At 37.3% G+C, this 19,573-nt stretch overlaps 2 protein-coding genes across 2 annotated transcripts; one reads left to right on the top strand and one right to left on the bottom strand.

Moving 5' to 3' along the window:
* The first annotated feature begins 634 nt into the window (after nucleotides 1–634).
* On the top strand, nucleotides 635–10,370 carry LOC146139492 (spermatogenesis-defective protein 39 homolog). The gene is made up of 12 exons (XM_083392089.1): nucleotides 635–687; nucleotides 992–1,158; nucleotides 2,312–2,508; nucleotides 2,973–3,115; nucleotides 3,592–3,727; nucleotides 4,499–4,712; nucleotides 5,704–5,929; nucleotides 7,044–7,141; nucleotides 7,911–8,034; nucleotides 8,591–8,680; nucleotides 9,440–9,547; nucleotides 9,887–10,370. Exons 1-12 carry the CDS (start codon nucleotides 667–669, stop codon nucleotides 9,905–9,907), a joined length of 1,545 nt encoding a protein of 514 aa, XP_083248215.1. The 5' UTR covers nucleotides 635–666; the 3' UTR covers nucleotides 9,908–10,370.
* Nucleotides 10,371–11,189: 819 nt separating this feature from the next.
* On the bottom strand, nucleotides 11,190–18,678 carry LOC146139491 (pseudouridylate synthase RPUSD2-like). Its single transcript, XM_083391806.1, has 10 exons — nucleotides 18,527–18,678; nucleotides 18,270–18,328; nucleotides 17,770–18,090; nucleotides 17,371–17,536; nucleotides 16,930–17,080; nucleotides 16,637–16,759; nucleotides 15,894–16,098; nucleotides 13,952–14,137; nucleotides 12,980–13,306; nucleotides 11,190–12,108 (listed from the first exon to the last, which is right to left on the bottom strand). The coding sequence occupies exons 1-10, from the start codon at nucleotides 18,598–18,600 to the stop codon at nucleotides 11,849–11,851; spliced, it is 1,872 nt and encodes a 623-aa protein (XP_083247932.1). The 5' UTR covers nucleotides 18,601–18,678; the 3' UTR covers nucleotides 11,190–11,848.
* Nucleotides 18,679–19,573: the final 895 nt, after the last annotated feature.

Genomic DNA, 19,573 nt, shown 5'->3' with positions numbered 1-19,573 from the left:
AAAATGTGACAGTTTATAGGGGCTGGTCTGGAATCCTAACACAGCCAACATTATTAAAACTTTTACCGGCACTTTATTACCACCATGACACAAAAGTAAATGTTCCTGTTCAGGCAACAATTGTTGACGGAAACTAACATTTCCATCAAGCTGTCTGCGAACTACAAAAACTTGACCTACAGAAATCACAGGACTCTTGGAACGCCAACGTAGCTTGCCTGTTGTCTGGCAGACCATAGCCATGTAACCCAATCGTGCATGACCTGTCTTTAACTTTTTTTATTGTTTTTTACAAACAAATATGTTCATTGTAATACAGAAGGGTGCATTACACTGTGGCTGATAGCAACATTTAACATTTAGAAGCGCATCGTGTACAATTCGTAGTGGATTGCGCTTTGGAAACCTTATTGAAAGTTTATATAATTTTTAAACCTTATTTGAGGAAACAATGCTTTCAATTGATTAAAATGATAGTAACAAGGGGCCTAGTTAACAAAAAAAAGTTTTATTTTTTCTTGAAAAGGTCGAAAGGCGCATGTGGAGACAAAATATATTAAATAATTCAATATATTTTTATTTTATACTGGATTAAATATGGGAGTTCCCCATTCTTCTTCACTAGTTTGGGAATATTTGTTGTTTCAGAAAAGGTTGTAAGGATTCATGATGTCCGTGAAAAATGTGGTAAGTTTTACCCGTGTAATATAATCAGTAGATTATCTTTGCGTTTAATCACTGTGAAAATCATTGCAAGTGTACCCGCGAAAAAGTATTGAAAATATAATTTGTTTCAAAGACCAAATCTACACCTTTTGAATTTCAAGAGATACACCTATTTCCAACATAATAACCAACCAAGAGTGTTCACTTGCCAATCTGCCCCAGCCCCAATGGAACATGGAATGCATGACACTTTTTATACGATTCGTTGTTTTTTTGGTATTTTCTTGCATATTTAAGCAACAAAGTAAACAGCATGTTATTACAGCCGGCAAAAAGTCACAAAACTGAAGATGACTACTGGGATCACAAGAACTTCAAGCCCTTCAACTTTGACGACGACGATGAAGAAGAAGACAGCATCGCTAAAGTTCAGCCGACTGGCATCACAGCAACCCCTGTGAATCAGATTCAGCGAACTGACCCAACCCCCAGGTTTCTTCATGTTTTATGCTAACATTTATTTTATATTCATCCTCACTTTCTTGTTTTAGTTTTAACGTTTTTAAAATATATATTTATGAAATATTAACAAATTATTTTCTTTCTAACTGTCAGTGCATCGGATTTTTCTTTGCAATACCAGTTTTTATACCTTTCATGGAGCAAATTTTACACACTTTGTAGAAACTGGCCAACCTACAAATTGTCATTTATTATTAAAATTACAAGACTGTGAAATGACCCAACTTTTTTTTAAGTTATCTTTAGGTTTTAGTATCGTTGCTTGTGATACTAGTCAAAACATTATGGAAATAAATATTAATACCTCTTCACATAGTTTGTAACACCTGTCAAGTTGCATGCAAAATTTACTAATATAATGAGTGGTAAAATTCCTACATTGTATATTTCATCTTATTGAAATATATTAAAAATTTTCCTTTGATAAGTGATAGTGATTATTTTCAGTAAGTTTAAAGAACAACGCAGGCTAGAAACACAACCAGCCTGCATTAAGGTTGAGTTCTACCTCCGATCATACTAGGACGGTCATTCATTATAACGCAAATGCTTGCTACATTCTGTTAGTACAAGCAACTTCATATTGAAGGGGATCTACAGAACCACACCATTCAATGAAAGATACATTGACATAATATGTGTTCAACAACTGTGATCCAGCCCTTCTAAATTTTATTTTTGAACCAATTGTTTTGTCTTCTTTATCATTAGTGTACACCGAAAAGCCATTCTCTTAGATTCAGCGAATCTGTTGATCAATGATGTAAGCAAGACAGGCTAGAAAAACAACTAGCGTGCAGTGAGGTTCGAACTCCCATACTCACTCCTCTCTGAGCCTGTGTAGCTCAGTTGATAAAGCGACGGTCCCGGTACTACCGGAGGTTGTGAGTTCTAACCTCACTGCAGGCATAGTTGTTTTTCTACTAGCGTGACTTGCTGGCATCATTGATTGCCAGATTTGGTTGGTCTGCGACGTCTCTTGGTGTACTAATATTATGTAATTGTTGGTCAAATTGGCTAGGTCACAGTTGTTAAGCACACATGTGTTTGTATCTTTCATTATCTTTGTTGCCTTTAAATTTAATATCGGAAACTTGGTAACATGCTGCTAATGATTTAACAGAGCTGGCACTTCGAGTCATGGCAATGGAGAACAAAGCTATTCAATGTCGTCAACTCCGCCCCGAGCCATGTCAGCCCGTTCCCACCGTTCCACAATGCCGAGAAAGCAGGCTCCACCCTCTTCTGCAACACTGCCACAAAGCAGCACCGATCCAACCCGCACAAAATCTTCAATCGATACTCGCAGTATATCAGATGGTATTGTTGAAGTCGCTAGTTCTTATTGCACTATTTATTATACAAGACATTTGGCTGTATGTATGTTTTCTCGCTAAGTTGCAAGTACGTGGCCCTGATAAAGATTACCTGAATAGATCGTTGAAACAGTGGCACTTTTCCCTGGACAAATATTTTATTACAGATATTTATTATGCATTGCATTTATTGTCCAGTTTCGTATTCTCACTAAACACCAGGTTACAAAATGAATATTTAAAACTCTGTATTATTTACTCTCTCTAGTATTAACCTGAAAAAATAACAGAATTAAAATATGTAACAACCTCAATATGTCTATTTTGAATGGAGATATTTTTAAATGTTAGATATTTGTACAACTATTTTTAGAACGTTTATTAAAATGCCCTGGGTCAAGTTCCAAACACTTGGTATATGCAGTATATATTCAAAATGTGTCTATTGTTTCGTTTTTTTATTTTCAGTTGTGTACGACAAGTCTGGCCCCAGCGCCACATCAATCGCCAAGATGGAAACTGAGATTAACACTTTACGACGTCAGCTCGATCAGGCCAAACGCGAAAGAGCGAAGGCACCGTCAAAAGCAGATACCTTAAGGCACATAATGGTAAGTAATTTTGACCTTCTTCTGAGAAAAAGTTCATAAACTAAAGATAACACATTTTCACTCTTAAATTTGAGAAATTGTTTTTACTTGAATGTTCCGAATGCAAGATCAAACCGAGTTTAATTTTGGTCTTTTCCTCACAACATCCTATCGTACAAAATAAGCTGTTGCTGCCAGGAATAATGTATAACGAGTGTTGCTCATCCAGCAGTTTTGTTATATTCAATTAACGTTTCGACGTCCTATACAAGACGCCTTTATCAAGACTCGGTTATCCTATTGTGTGACGGAGTTGTTGTTTACCATTGTGTGACTAAAGTATAGATGAATAGATGTGTACTTTACATAATGCAAAAATTATATATCAGGCAGTAAGTAAAATACTTTTAAAGCGTGGTTTCTTTTTAAGGCAGAAACAATTCACGACACTCAGATCAGTATAACGTTCATTCCTACATTCCATATGTGCTCTGCAGATTGGGGAACCTTACGTGCTAGAGCTGTACAAGTCAAAGGAAGACAAGGCTGCCTTGATTGACTCTGCCATTCAGCGTCATGACGGCAACGCAATTGTCGCGGCAACCCTCTTCATGAGAGACACCCTCAAACGCGGTGAGAACATATTTATGTAATCCCTAGTGTGTGTGTGTGTGTGTCGCCTCGAAATGCGAAATTTTTACATTATAATGGCCCATAAGGAAACAGACAGGAAACAGACAGTACAATTTTTTTTATACCTTTCTTTATTTCACCTTGTTACATTTTCTGTCTCCTTAACTAAAAAAGCTTAATTGTCGATATATACTTTGGTCTGTTATTTTTCTGATTTATTTTCTATAATTGATGCCAAGTCAAAACAGAATTTTACTGCAGCAGATTTGTACATTATTCAATCGTAAAGCCATTTAAACTCGCCTATAATGGCCCAAAATCTCCGTTTTTTTACATTGAGTTTTAAAAGAGTTCAAATAAAAAATTAGCAGCCAAATTAGAAATTTTACCCAGTTTAGTCTTAAAACCTGTCAAACGAAACCATAACCCCTTGAAACTTTAATTTTATCCATTATAACAATACCTTGGTGAATTCTGCTTCACAATGATAGGAAGAGCCGACATCGAAGGATCAAAAAGCAACGTCGCTATGAACGCTTGGCTGCCACAAGCCAGTTATCAATACCTTGTTTTGATTTGAAGCTGGTAAAATGGGAATTTACCCTCACTCAATTTTAACTGTGTTCAATCTGGAAATGCTAACTTTAAACGGGAAGCACATTTCAAAACCACTACTCATTAAGTCCCCCCCCCCCCCCCAAAAAAAAAAAAAATCGGACCCACATTTAACCGCCTGAAATTTCTTCCTCGAAAAAAAACGCTTTTTTCCAGACATATTCAGCAAAGAGCTTATGAGCAGACCAGTAGCGGTGGACCACTACTGCACCTATCTGCGTGAGGCAGGCGAAATAGACGAACTACACGAAACCCTGAGTGCCCTGGGTCGGACAGAGGAAGCGGCCATGCTTAAGTACGCCCAGTGCCTACAGTCGACCACCACCACTACACCCGAGATACGCGCCAGCGGACTCAAGGACTGCATTAAGTGAGTCTTGTTGCTGCTATTGGTTGTTTGTGAGGTGTTTTTTCAGTTTGTTGAAAGGGCGATACCCGATACCTCTTTTCGGCAAAATGTAGAGCCGTCTGATTAAATACCAATTCACGTAATTGAGCTAAAAGTTTATGAAGTACACATGTTTACTTTTAAATATAAAAAATTGTTTCAAATGCAATATAGTACTGAGTTTAATTTCCATTATTTTTATGCCAAATGAGCTAAAATAGTTAAAATTAAACTTGCAAGTGTATTGCTTTTAAGGTTAATAAACTGAACTTTTTTATTTTAGTGTTGTGGAATCAAATTTACATTTAGCCTGTTTGATAATATCGGTCTTCCCTTCTTGAGAGTATTCGGCCTTTATAAAAATGTCCTTTCACACATGAAACAGTTTGAGTAAAATGCACTAATTACTTTATTGGCAAGCCCGTTACTTTTTAAATTCATGTTAGATTCTGGAAAAATAGGTGTTCTAGCCTCTGTTTATGAAATGAGGTGTTCTAGCCTCTGTTTATATAAATCCGGCACAAAACTTACGTAACGTCAGACTCAGAAATAAAACATTTTGTTGGGTAAATGATCGAAAGAAAGCCGATAAAAGTGACATGTCCGCATTTTAAAGTCTATTTTATCCAGATAATTCTACTTTCAAAACTAGAACAAACGTACTCCACAACCCGACTAATCCTCCCCGCTAATAATATTTGGCGAATAACCGGGGCGCTTTTTTAAATGGAAAAATACAATTTTTCAGCCTATGGTGTTTTTCAAAATCTTGTTTCGCTGGAAGGCCAAGTTAAAATTTTGGATTTGAAGAATTCGATAATTTTAATTGTAATCTAATTTTAAAAAATGAAATGGCCTAATTCCAGTTTTAAAAAGCTAAAATAAATCTAGTTGTCCAAGTCTACCCATAACATACTAAAGGCCGCCAACCGCAATCAAATAAACCGCTTTTACAGCATCTACCTCCTCTAAGGTACTACTTCGACCTAGACCTGAGCCTAGCCTCGGAGAAGAACGCCATTTTCGAGCAGATAGCGATGCTGGAGCGACAGTCGGCGGTCGAGGACGGTGACAGTCGTGCAGAGAAGAGCGGTCAGGTGCAGGTTTTCAAGGGACACCCGCGCAAAGGAACGATCGTACATAAGTCAGTGGTCGATACCCTCTTCTACTGCGCGTACTACCACTGGGGCGAGGCCGAGGTAGGCTCGATTTTTTTTGTTATTGCGTAAAATTACCATACGCCGGTAAGCCCGAAACGCGACCATTTAAACCCGTGCTTTTCGCGTTTTGTCCCCCTGCCAGCCAGTGAATACTTGTCCAACCAGTCAGCAGATATTATCGAGGATATGCTGAGTTGCTTGTGTTCTTAGGTTAAATGTTAAAGTCCAGGGGTAGCCAGCTTATGTTTGATTGCGATCGACTGGTTCGGCAAAAAGTCACAAGAACACTGTCTAAACATTTTGAGCGTTAGTTGCATTCCAAGACAGCGATGGAGGTCAATTGGTTGTTACGTCAAACAACGTTTCATAGGCTTGTCCAGACAACAATTGTTCATTTTAATGTTCCGCTTGTGTACGACAACTACTGTAATGACGTAAAACATATTCGACGCGACCGACCAGGTGAAATTTGGCGATCGACGTGTTGGCTACCCCTGCCTATAGTCATATTTTAGCAGAGCCCAACTTAACGGCCCATGCCAAGGGAAATGTCTTAAAAAAACGCAAAACCGTAGGATTGATAGAATAACAAAAGAACGGTCGACGTCCAAAAAGGAGGCTCGAACGTAAAATTGCAATAGTTCCGAATGTTTCCTAAGCTGCTCCAAACCCGACTCATTTTCCCTCAGTTTCATTATTAACAACCACAGCGATGGGGAGGACGAATGTAACTAGTTATTATATAAAAACGTGTTAAGATAAGAAATAAAACATTAGAGGTGCGGTGCAGAAGTGGAAAAGCGATATAAGTTACGTGAGTGGGAAAGAAGATTAAAAGAACAACAAACTTACAAACAGTACAGTAAAGAAACAAAATCGCACACACAAACGTATTCCGTGCAACAGAAATATTTAAAGTTTTATCCTTTCTGTTCTTATTTCACCCAGAGCTTTTCACAGATTTCGCGCTTTTGACCTAAATAGGTGTGAGGTTTATTTTGGACTTTTCGGTTTTAAGTGAAACTTAACGTACCATTGCCACTGTTTACACTTTTTCACCCGATCTATCTTCTGCGATCGAGGTTTAATTTGTTGTAAAGCGAAAAATTTTATAGTTAACTGCCCTTACGCGATTATTTTTTCTGTTTACCAGGGTTTATTGAGCAGCCCAACGTCGATCAGAAACCATCACCGAATCGGCGAAAAACAATTTCTCTTCACAGCACTCGCCGCTCTCTGCAGAATGAGAAGGTTCTTGTTACAAATTGTCCGCCATTTTTTGTCTTTCGTTTTTAAAATATGAGTTATACTTAGAATACATTTAACACACGTGATACACATACAATTGTTCCATAGCTGAAACGCTTTTTGGCATTTTTCTTTCATATTGTAGCGATTATGATAAAACTGTTTTTTTTCCAAAAAAAAAACACCTATTCACCAAAGAGATTTAACATAACATAATGATAAAACTGCAACTTCTGAATCATGCACAATACTTCATAATTGCGATTACATTGGCATAACTTGCTCATTGTTTTCTTGGATATACTGCAGTTTTGTTCTATCATTTAGACCAGTGATTCTCAACCTTTTATGTCTTACGGCGCCCCTCAAATATAATAAATAGATTTTCGGCACCCGGCTGGAAAGTCACTATAAATTAAACTGGAATAAAACAGTCAACTTAAGACATGTCATTCAATATAATGGTCTCTAATCGTACAAAAGTAGTTGTATCAAGAAGCTTCCCAATGGAGCCAAAATCAGATTCTTAAAACTTCTCAAATACCTATCGGCACCCTTAAGAAATAGAAATGACACAACAGGGCGCCGCGGCACCCCGGTAGTGAACCTCTGATCGAGACTTTTACATTATTCAATAATCCGTAAGTTCGCTAAAAAAAAAACAGTAAGCCAAAATTATTCTAAGCTCTTTCATAATGCCATACAAGGCTTAACCCAATTGTGACCTGTCAAAAGCCATTGTCTTAATTGTATTTGTTTGAACTTGTTGAAGGTGGCGCGACATCGAAGAGCTGCTCACAACCCCCAGAACCTTATTCCGTAGCGCCAGGCTCCAGGCGGCCATCGGTTTTGACCGGGTCGTCGACGTCTTGGCCAAGAACCTTGCTCCATACGACGTAAGTTGCTGCTGAAAGACCAGACTTATTTGCCATATTCATATGTAAATGCTATCTAAGACGCTTAAGGGCTACTTTTTCTTTCGCTGCAGAAACGTCGTAAATATCACTTTACACCGGAAAAGCATTTTTTAATTAATTTGTTCGGGTTAAAGAGATACAATTACCGCATTTGCTGGGCGAATCCTTCAAAAACCGTAACGTTGATAGAAGGCACAATACCTTGTAACAATAAAACATGACCGCTTGCCAGTTAAATTGTTTGAAATCACAATGACATTATATCTCAATTCGCCGAAAGAAATGCCAAATCAGATAACAAATTAAGAATTTGCATGCAAGCAATGTTCGAACTCACAACCTCGGCCATACTGTAACCTATTTTATGGGAAGTAGCATATTAATCAAAAATATAGGGTAATTTTTAATATTTGGGTTACAAATATAAAATGTCAACGGGAAAAAGTGGACGAACGTATATTATTGCATCGAAGCAAACCAAAATTTGCATGAAAATCCTTTATTTTTCGGTACGATTTTCCGGTTTTCTACACAGGCTCTGGAGAAATACTGCGCCGAAGTTGAACCTTCCGACCGGAGACTGGAAATGGCGGTCAAGTTAAAATGCTACAAAGTCGCCATCGATGTGAGTTATACGGCATCTTAATTAGAAATCCAAATAAAATCGGATCGGAACCGATACCCGAGTGGTACAATCGGTGCCGATACGATCCCAAATTAACATGGAAACTTTAACATAATATGCAATCCGACTACCTTGTAGTGTAATTTTTGTTTACAACATCTAAAAAAATGGCTTTATAATATAGTCGACATTGGTACTGAATTTTAAGGTATGGAAAAGGTTTGTTTGATTTCGAAAACACCAGAAGTTAAATACTTTATAAATAAATTAGATTATGACGTAATAAGAATATCAAAGCCCATACAGAAGTAGGTATCATTTTGAACGTTTCGAATAACTCTTTATTCATTTTCAACATCAAAAAATGAAATAAGGGTTATTCGAAACGTTCAAAATGATACCTACCTCTGTATTCGCTTTGATATCCTTATTACGTCTTCCTACAACCTCCAACCATTATGCGCCAAAATTAGATTAAGTTTTACTAACATATGTTTTGAAGTATTCACTTAAACGCTGTTTCAATGCCAATATAAAGCCTTGCAAAAACACTAAACGGTAAAATTTTACGATCTATTTTTAGAAACTTACTTTTTTCGTTTAGGATTAAAAACGTCTGCCAAGTTATGTACGTTTAACTCATGTACCTCGAAAGAAAGACCTCCACATTTTTAAAGAGATTTGTGACATATCGACTTGGAGACTAATTTTAATGCGATTAGGCCTTGGCGTTCTGTATCACAAAATATTTTTTTCAAGACGTTTGTCCACCAGCGCGATCGTCAACAGATGCTGCTCTATCTTGACCAGATCCCCTCCTCTAACCAACACATGAGGCAGTATCTGCTCAACCAATCGCGTTCCGAGGTATGTTTAATCAACCCTGGCTTATAAATATATGCTTACAACCGGGGACGCGACTGAATGGTACCACCACTAAAGGTCCGACCCCTAACCCAAAACTACGGACTAGGGTGGTCTCTTATTTCGGCCAAAACTAAAAATGCCGGTCGTAATAAAAACGTGAAGTTTTAAAATCTTTTTTTTTTCTTTTTTTTTAATTAACAACACCGAAGTGAATATTTTAGAATTCTGCTTTTATTTCACGTTGTCTAGTTTTACAACCACTTTGTACGACGAACTAAATGGTAATATTGAGTTGTTACATACCGTACATAAAAAAAACTTGTTATTTTTCGTTTTTAGTCGATCAAGTGGCGAAACTGACACGCAAAAGTCCACGAACACCTTGTTTCTTCGTCTTGGTATCCAGTCTGGAAGTTCCAAAGTTCCCAAACAAGCGACGAAATGCTATTGCTGGATCGTGTTTCAGCATTTCTTGCAAAGCGTGAACTTATCTACCTTTCAGTGGCACTAAATCATTAATCCAGCTGACCCGACGTTTAAATGGCTACTCTATATACCACTTGCCCCGTTTCATTGACAAAACAATCAAAATTTAATTTTCTTACCCTACAAAAACCTGTCTGAACGTCAATTTAAACCCCACGTCTTCAGTTGATTGGTCTTATGCTTTGTCAAGTGAATGGCCATCCAATCTACTTTGGTCTACTCTCGTATATCCCAGCACTTTCATGATGATTTTCCTTGTAACTGTACTCGTGCAATGCATATGCGACGCCTACTAACCGTTTTAACCGCGATCGGTACTCGCCATAAAATTAAAGCAAAAAACACGTGCTCCCGGAAGGCGTGCGTTTTTGGCAAGGTATCAACGTTTATGGCAACAGTGGTATATAAATTAGAATGTAAGAGGCTGGTAACAAAGTAGTTTTAAAGGATTTCGGAAGAATTCATGAAAATAATGCAAAACGTGGAAAATTAGATTTAATAAAACTCACTCTTGATTGATACCTACCGAACTCAAACGCCAACCCAAACTTTAAAATGATGCAATATTTTATGGACTCCATGAGCGTAGGGTGAAAATTCCGAACTCTATGGGTTGTTCAAAAAAACACTTTTTTGTCAAATTTCAGTGGGGACGCCCTGGAATTGTTAGGTTGCGTCTAAAAACCCCACAAAACAAATCTGAGCACGTTTGGTTCAGTATTGACCGTGCTACGTCAATTTGAAAAATCAGATTTGGGCTAAAATTTTTGAAAAAATAAATTATTCTCCCCCCAAATTTTTTTTTCTTTTTTTTTTACATTGCTTTGCAATTGAATAGCCATAAATAAATATGTTTTGCAGTAAAAAAGTGAGTAGTCATGGTACAAATGTCACTTTTTAGCACATTTTTTTGAACTTTAAATAAGTAATTGATATAATTGTAAAAAAATTTATTAATTTGATGTCATGTGTGCTGCATCTACTTTATTTTAAATTTGTAAGCCATTTTTCATACAAAACAGCCTAACAAATGTTGTTGAAATCTGACATTTGTACCATGACTACTCACTTTTTCACTGCAAAACAGGTTTATTTATGGCTATTCAATTGCAAAGCAATGCACAAAAAAAGAAAAAAAAGTTTATTGGGAGGACAATTTATTTTTTTCCATGTTGTATACGTAACTCGAGTAAGTAGGTCAAATAGCCACTTCCAATATGATTGCAGTATCGCGCTCTGCATATCAAACTTGTCTAAATGGGTTTTCAGCCCACTTCATCAATAATATATTAACCCATTTGAAACATTTTTGACTTGATAAAAGGACTAGAGATATCATGCAACAACGTTCATACATTATTAGCTCTTTCCTTATTATATTCGCATGAATATTTTTGACATGTTTGATTTATCACTTTTTCGTACCAACAGTCAATTGGGGACTATTACAGTAATTCACAAAAGTTAATGAAGTGATTCAATATCTGTACGCCACAGCAGCGTCTGTGTGCACAAAAGTACGTCACTCACATTATGCTTAATACCAGGTGTGGGTGGGAAACTTACGGAGCATTTAAAGTTACTTACACCCAACAAAGTTTATTTCAACCGATTTTTTGCGCGTTAACAAGCAAAATACGTCGCCATTGAACAAAAATTCTCCTTTAACCTGGGATAACCTATCCTGTTTAACAAAGTAGCATCATACTCGAACGATTCGTGTAAGCAAAGTGTACGCTTTAAAAGGCAGCAAGAATAAAGCAAAACGTAACGTAGAGCACCCACGGAAAAGAAGAGCGGTTAAAACACCGGCTATTATTTGACAGCTTCACTTTGAAGCGTATTTTCAGGAGAGTCTCGTTTGCCATCGTCTTGTCGTGCCCAGTCCGGCATCTTGGCTTCAAACGTCCAACGTTCGCTCTCATACCTGTAAGCGTGCAGGAAGATTATGAGGGACTCCTTGGTCGGGTCTAACCTGTTCTCGTGGCACTCCGGGCAATTGGCCACCACTGGCCAGGTGAACTTTGGCTTCGGTTCAGCGTCTTGGTTGTCGTTGGAGGGTCGAGTTTCGGAATCTAAATCACAAAACAGAAATAACTCGTACTGAGTTTAGCGGGTTCATAATTTAAGTCGTATGTGCTCGACTACATGTGAGAATGTGTGCGGAAGGCCCGGATTGAAAAACCCCAGCCTGTTACAAATATGAAACCTAAGAAAATATTGCTTTTGGTAGAGATAAATCGTGAGAAACCTGTAGACATTTTGGCTAGATTTTATCTATGTTTTCTGAAATTAGTTTAGCCATGCAACTCAAAAAACTAGAGAATTCTGAATTATATTTATAACGACTTGGCACAAATATCAACAACCTGATAATGTAGAACCGATTTTACAGTGATTTGTTGAAAATTCAATCTGCTCCTATACCCTCGCAGGTTAATCTCGGCGAACTACACGTTAATCTCGGTGAAACTACATATTCTTTAGACTTTCCTGTCTTGATCAAAGTTAAACTTAAAAGAAAAATACATTCCGCCACAAAATAAGGCATCATCAGTTTCGAGAAAAACAACAACAAAACAATGCAAACACTGGTTGGTGGCAATTAAAAGTAAAAAATGGCAGTAAAATCACATTTACAATTACTCAATTAAGCCACGTATGTCCCTTTTGATTACACTGTCATCTTTGCTTTTAATTGCCACTGTTTGCATTGTTTTGTTGGCTTTTTTCTAGAAACTGATGATGCCCTGTTTTGTGACGAAATATATTTTTAATATTTCTCTTACAAATGACTACAACTGGCAAATGAATGGCTTTAATTAACACATGAAAGTCTAAAGAAAATTTGCTGTCATTTACGTGTAAGGGCGAGGAGATATCTTTTTATTTTACATATTCAGTTTATCACTGTTTTTTGGTATTGTACCTTAGCTTTTGACCCACCTTTACAACCTGTCACAGTAGATTGCTCGGCGCTTTCAAGCGAAGAACCAACTTCTGCCGTTGCTGCTTTATTGAGCGATTGCGTCTCAGCAACCGAAACGGCCTCGTCCTTTGAATTTTCGTTGCTTTGGGATTCGTTCCTTACTTCAGCAGTTGGCGATCCGTAAGAGTCAGTTGTTGCGGCTTGAGTGTCGTCAGTGGGATCAAGTGAGTTTCCGGAATCGGTTGGCAGGTTTAGGGGCGGCTTGTCGGTGTACGTTGGTATCGTAAAGGCCCCGGAATCTTTCGCGTCGTCTCCGCATTTCCCGCAAGCATCCTTGAGTTCATCTGCCGGTGATTACAAAATAACTTTAAACGAAATACCGAAGGGTCAATATAAGGTTTCGTCAGGCGCAAACGAAATTTGTACCGAGAAGATTTAATAGCCCTGGTGTACGCTGTTCTTTCCAGTTCTGATTTTGGTTTTCATCCTAGTTGCATTAGAAAGTCCCAAATTTAAAGCACATTTGTGAATTAGTAGAAAAATGTTACCAAAATACAATGTTGTAAACAAATAATTTTGAACTGACTAACTACCAAGTCAAGTCTTAACAAATTTCCCCCTATTGCCCAAGCCAAGTCATTATTAGAGCAGGCCAACTCGTCAAATGACTGATATAAAAAAATAAACAATCTATTAAAATGGGTAATCTCGTCCTACTATTAGCAAATCTCACCTCAAAAATAACAAAAAACAACGTGTAGCAAACTAAACGTTTTCCAGCGTAAATTGAGATAGATAGCTCAACTTTATAATAACATTTTAAATTAGAACACTCAATTTCAACCGAAGTCATTTGTCAATGATTTAAGTCAAGTCACGCCACTCACTTTAGGCCATTACAAAACTGCCAATTATAAGCAGATAAACATTTAATTCACACAACTTTGTCAACACTGAAGAAAAATATTTCTTGCCAACAAAATCTATACCTGAAGTCGAAACGTGATGGGCCGCGCCGTACTGTGACGTAATCTCCTCGACCACGTCATCAAGGTCGCGCGTGCAGGGGCCGTGGGTGAAACGCTCCGGGCCCCAGGCGGGGTGATTGTAGACGACGTCGTTCAGAATGGGGTGACCCAGGTACTGCAGGTGCACCCTGATCTGGTGAGTTCGGCCTAAATCGAATACTTCACTTATAGCAAGGGTTCCCAACCTTTTTGCGATCTCGCACCACTTGGACGCTCTGCAGTGTCACGCGAACCACTTCTTGCAGAATAATTAATTTGATCGAATCATACTTTTATCTATTTTTAGCTTACAACTAGCATTATTCAACGCTATTTGTAGCTCAAGCTATAAAACAGTAGATTACATCTATCAAGGGCAGATTGACATAATTAACGCCCACTGTCCAACAGCGTTGTACGCTTAACAAAACAACTCCTTATCGGCAACAATCAACATGGCCTGTATTTTGAAGATCGTATAGTTTCGAAACAACAGGAATAGTTACGTAACAAAGAAGTAGGCTTCGGGAATTTTAAACAAAAACAGATAAACAAAATATTAGGTTGTGAATCCATGGTTTTGTGTAAAAAACGGAAGCTACTCGCGTACCTGGAAAACCTTCGCGTACCACAGGTTGGGAACCCCTTACTTATAGGAACTGACGATGCCAGTATGGGCGAAATATATATTTCTTTATGATCCTGTTTTGACTCGGTTCTTTAAACTTTGAGTTTTATTATTAGATGAAAGTTAGAGCGTTGTGACGCTATCAAGCAATATTAAATCTAGGGATGTCCGATACTGGACATTTTTTCCAATACCAAACCCCGATACTTTGGACGAAAAGAATCGCCATCCGATACCAAATGACATCATTACTACGCTTGAGCAACTAAAATAGGTAAACTTTAAACTTTGAATACCTTAATGTTTTTAGGTAGTCAGGTAAAAAGTTGCTTTAGAGTTCAAAAGTTTAGTTATCTTTAGTGGTAAACCTAATGATTTTTGTAAATTGCCGCGTTTTATCGCAAAACATCGGTGAAATGATCAAATTAATTTGGTATCGTAATGGCACCGTCCTAGAATCGGATCCCGGATGAGTACTGATGCTACCATAACACTAGGCATCGAGTATCGGCTCCGATTCGATATTATCAGACATCCCTAATTGAATCTACAGTTTCAAGTTCCATTTAAATATCACCGTTTTTATTTTTTTGACGAATTTCAAGAAAGTTACGCGACTTTACGATTTCACTGCGAAATTTGCTTTACTGACTGTGGCTATTTTTTACATTGTGCCCCCAGCGTATCCCACAATTATCATATCCCGTGCAGATCCAAGGAAATCATTGGTTTCGAATTAGGAAGCCAAAATGTTGATTTAGCAATCAAACACTGGTAATACCGGATATGCCGACATTGCAAAGCTTAATTAAAAAGTTAAATTCTTGTATTTTTCAAATGTGTTTTGCACGGTTACGCGAGTTTTTCACAATTAAATTTTTAAATATGAACAAAACTTAAGCCTTAAAAAATCGTAATTTCATAGATATGCAACCAGAAACAGATGCTTTTTTGGTAATTCGATCTATGAATGGCTGTTGGTGACCAAACGTTTGTCATAAATGGGATGGATAAATGTAAGGACTGGTGATCGCGGGCCGGACTGAATTATTAAACTAAAAAACTGTTTTCGAAATGTAAAATGAACTTGATGAAATCGCCATTTAGCTTGAAATTTAATCAAAATTTAGATTGGATTTTAACCCGTTAAACCGCTACGGAAATATTCAGCGGGCCGTAGTTGGGTGATCCCCTGACATATTGCATTACTCTTATCAGACGTTCTATTTGCCTTCAATTTAAGCCAGGGCTGTCGAAATAAAGTGAAAAACATCAGACATCCCTACTAGTAGCGACCTGTCTTTGGCTTGCAAAGCACCACGCTGCTCTTTCCGTCCGTACTGATCCTCTCAAACAGCGTGAGAGCGTCCTTTGACTTCATTCCTTCCACTTCCCAGGCCACGTTGAAGCCCAGCTTCGCGTTGAAGAGCGTCACCGGCTGGTCGCATTCTGCCTCTGCGGGGAATTCCCCCGCCACTTTGCATATGTATTGCTTCTGTACCTGGGAAACGTTGTAAAAAAATATTGGCTAAACTGCAAACAGCAACAATCCAAAAGGCAGGGCTGGGGAGATGGAGCCCGGAGCCAAGCCAGAGCTAGAGCCATTTTTAATATATTTGTTGATCTAAAGTTGCAGCCATAATTTAATTTTGAGAGCTTAAGCCTTAAGCTATAAAATTGTGCCATTTTATTGTTTTAGTGATGCCCTTTTTTAATTTTGAGAACCGGCAATGACATTTTTATCAGTTGTTGTTCGAAAGGATATCAAGTTGCTCAAATAAAACTACTAAACAGATTAGTATGGCAGATGCCTGTGCTGGAAATTACTGTATCGATCCGGAGCCATTGAACATGTGTTTTCGATTTTTTTCGGAACTAAGTACTTATAAATAACTAAGTGTTACCCAAACTTTCTTACTTTGCGTGCCTTGCGTCTAATTTTTTAATCAGATTATATTAACTTGTGTGCAACTGCTGTACCTATGTCTCAGTTACACAATTTTATTAGTATAATAAAATATATCAAATTTTTAGCGAACCTTTCTTTCCCTGATTTCAGTGATGACCTGATTGGCAAAATGTTTGGTTTTAGCGAAAATCATCAAACCAGAGGTTGGTCGGTCGATGCGATGGCATCCAAGCAAGTTTTGGTATCCGTGCTCCTAAAATATAACATCAAATAGCATCACAAAGTCAAACAAATTGGAACCAATGTGCCCAACACCATTAATGTAAAAACAAAGATATTAATCCATAAAAGCAGTTTTTTAACAGAATTAGTCAAGTATAAGGAAACACTCCCCTTTAAGTAGAAAAAAAATGACGGATTTACCCTTTGCAAGATGTAAGTAAGCGAATTGTGTCGAAACCTGCCACATGGATGGACAGGCCAACTGGCCGGCTTGTTCACAACCAAAAACTTGGCGTTGTCAACAATTATCTCAACCTCAGTGTCCAGGACTGCACCTTCATGGCGATGAATTCTGTGTAAAAAGGAGTGTTGTAAATAAATTCATTTTTATAATGAAAAATGCCTAATGAAAACATTTTATTTCAAGTTAAGTCATTTGTTCAAAAGACTCTCAAGTTGACTTAAGTCATCAGCACTGGTAAAAAGCACCAGAAATGACGTTTTGCAACCAAATGTGAACACTAGGTTTGCACCATACAATCTCACAAGAATTTCACTCTACGAGTCCAAAAAATTAGCATACTACATATAAAATAAAAATTTCCAGATAAAGATAAAATAAACACTATCCTGTTAACATACCTTGATGACATCATGTCATTGTCTTTTAAAATCACATCCAGACTTTTTACTGGTTTTAGGTTAACCAGTATTCTGTCGTTTTTGACCAGGCTGTCGTAGTACTCGGCAGGATACAAGCGAAATTCTTTCGTGTAAATCTCACGCAAAGTTTTTCCGACCCATCGCCCTTAAAAAAAGTTTACCAAGTTTTCAGGACATAACCATTACTACTCAGTCAGCATTTTTTTAAGACATATTTTAAAATGTCACATGAAATCTTAAAATCATGCTTTTAAATTATATAGCACCCAATTCACAGATATTCACTGTAAAATAAACCTTTAAACAGCTTGAGGATTAATAATAGCTTTAAATAGTTTTAAGGTTTACATAACACAGCTTTCGCACAAATTCACAAACCTTTGCAAAATGTATTAAAGTCATAAAAGTATGGCTTGACCTTGCGGAGCCCATCCTCAAAATAGTACTCTGTGTCCTTAAATTCACTTTCCATAGTCGGATAGGCCTCGCGAAGCTGATTGTGAAGAGGGGCTGGCTTCTTCTGTTTTGAATGCTGTTCATGACAAAGCTGCTTTATACGTCTTCTCTGTTCTCTCTTTGATAAGCCTTTCATGTTGTCACGAAGGCTTTTTGCAGAGCTGGCAATATCATCTTGAAGTTTAGCTTTCTTTGGTTCTACACTGTCATGCTTTGTGACATTGTCTGTTGTTTTCCGTTTTCCTAAAAGATGCCAATGTTAGCATTTAGCTAGTAAATCAATTAATTTCAAAGAAAATATAAATGTTCATATATGAGCAATTTGGGGCAAATTTGAATTTGATAAAACATGTTGCTGCTTCATGGTTGCTCTACCAACATAAAAATTGTGAAAACAATTAATTTTTATATTCCACAAATACCTGTAATGTTATCAGCTTCTGCAGGTTCAATTGATGCACCTTTCAGTTCACCTTCCATGCTATAAAGGCAACAGAGTAAAACTATAAATCTTTATACACTTGCATTATTACTAATAATATACATATTTAACCTTTGAAATTCAAGTTGTAGGACGATTTGTTTCACAAAACAATTTTTTTACACAAAAGGATGCAATTATTAATAAAAACAACACTATACAACAACACAAAATGTCTCAAATAATTTAAGTCCATACTTTGCTGAAAATATTTTCTTGTTAAGCTTGAATATATTGCGTTGGATTACAGACTTAACTAAATGTCTTAACATCTCCCCCGAGCGAACATTTCAAGTAATTTGGTTGGTTTTTTTGAGTTTTAGCTAAATGTTTACAAGTTCATTTTTCAATACGTGTGTCATAACCTCATGGAATGTTAATTCTATGTAAGGCTTTTATGAAAATATCAATCGACTTGGGAAATTTCCCTAACTGAAATACTTGTTTTCATTTCGCTATTTTAAAGATTTTAGAATTACGTAAAGTTTTTTTAACAACATTTTAAATATGCGTGTTTATTCTTCAAAAAAAGGATATATTTGGTAGACTATTCAAACTAAAGTCTGATCAGTTGTCTCTTAGCTGATTGCGGTTTTTTATTAACTTTTCAGAGGTTAGTTTGTAAATAAGTCATTTGTCTTCAATGTCAAAGCCGTATTTTTTGCAAAATCAATCAGGTTTTGTAGAAAAACATGCGAATGTCCCTTCTTTAAATACGACGGCTGTGAGTGACCCGACTGAAGCAGTGTGCCGCACCTACAGACGTTCGCCGTGCAATTTAAAACGCGATCCATGTGTATTGCAATTTTTATTGAGCAGATTTAGTACGGTATGCGAAGCAGTTTTCGGTCTGATAATTTACAAGGATATTAAAAACACGAATAAACAAACGTAACTGTGGTAAAGGTTAAGAACGACACCGCTATATAAAAAAGTAATAAAGGGATCAATTTGGTTTGCTGGGGACGATCGTGTGCAACCATAAATAAAATTTCTAAGACTGCTTGGAACCCTTGGTTCGATAAAACCGTGCTGTTCGCTGAGGTCTACTTCTCTGGGATTTCTTGTAGAGAAAGCATTGCCAGAAGAAAGTTTAATTAAAAGGAAATGGTTATTTTAGAGTCAGCCGAAACGTTCCAGGACGGCATTCCGGTAATATAATTGCGTCCGGAAAGCAATAAGTTATTTTTTAACTGGCCAGGTAGGGTACCGAACCTTTCTCACTAGGATCCCACCTAGGCCTAC

Source organism: Ascidiella aspersa, chromosome 6 (assembly GCF_963924565.1).
Source record: "Ascidiella aspersa chromosome 6, kaAscAspe10.2, whole genome shotgun sequence".
Lineage (NCBI taxonomy): Eukaryota > Metazoa > Chordata > Ascidiacea > Phlebobranchia > Ascidiidae > Ascidiella > Ascidiella aspersa.
This window is presented reverse-complemented; position numbering and strand designations above follow the sequence as displayed.

Excerpts from the sequence above, each read along its gene's own strand:
- LOC146139492 (XM_083392089.1), top strand. The coding sequence starts at position 667 with ATGATGTCCGTGAAAAATGTG. Across the intron at positions 3,116-3,591 it reads ATACCTTAAGGCACATAATG|ATTGGGGAACCTTACGTGCT; the intron begins GTAAGTAATTTT and ends TGTGCTCTGCAG. Across the intron at positions 7,142-7,910 it reads GCTCTCTGCAGAATGAGAAG|GTGGCGCGACATCGAAGAGC; the intron begins GTTCTTGTTACA and ends AACTTGTTGAAG.
- LOC146139491 (XM_083391806.1), bottom strand. The coding sequence starts at position 18,600 with ATGTTAAGACATTTAGTTAAGTCTGTAATCCAACGCAATATATTCAAG. Across the intron at positions 18,329-18,526 it reads AAGAAAATATTTTCAGCAAA|CATGGAAGGTGAACTGAAAG; the intron begins GTATGGACTTAA and ends TTGCCTTTATAG. Across the intron at positions 17,537-17,769 it reads CTTTAATACATTTTGCAAAG|GGCGATGGGTCGGAAAAACT; the intron begins GTTTGTGAATTT and ends ACTTTTTTTAAG.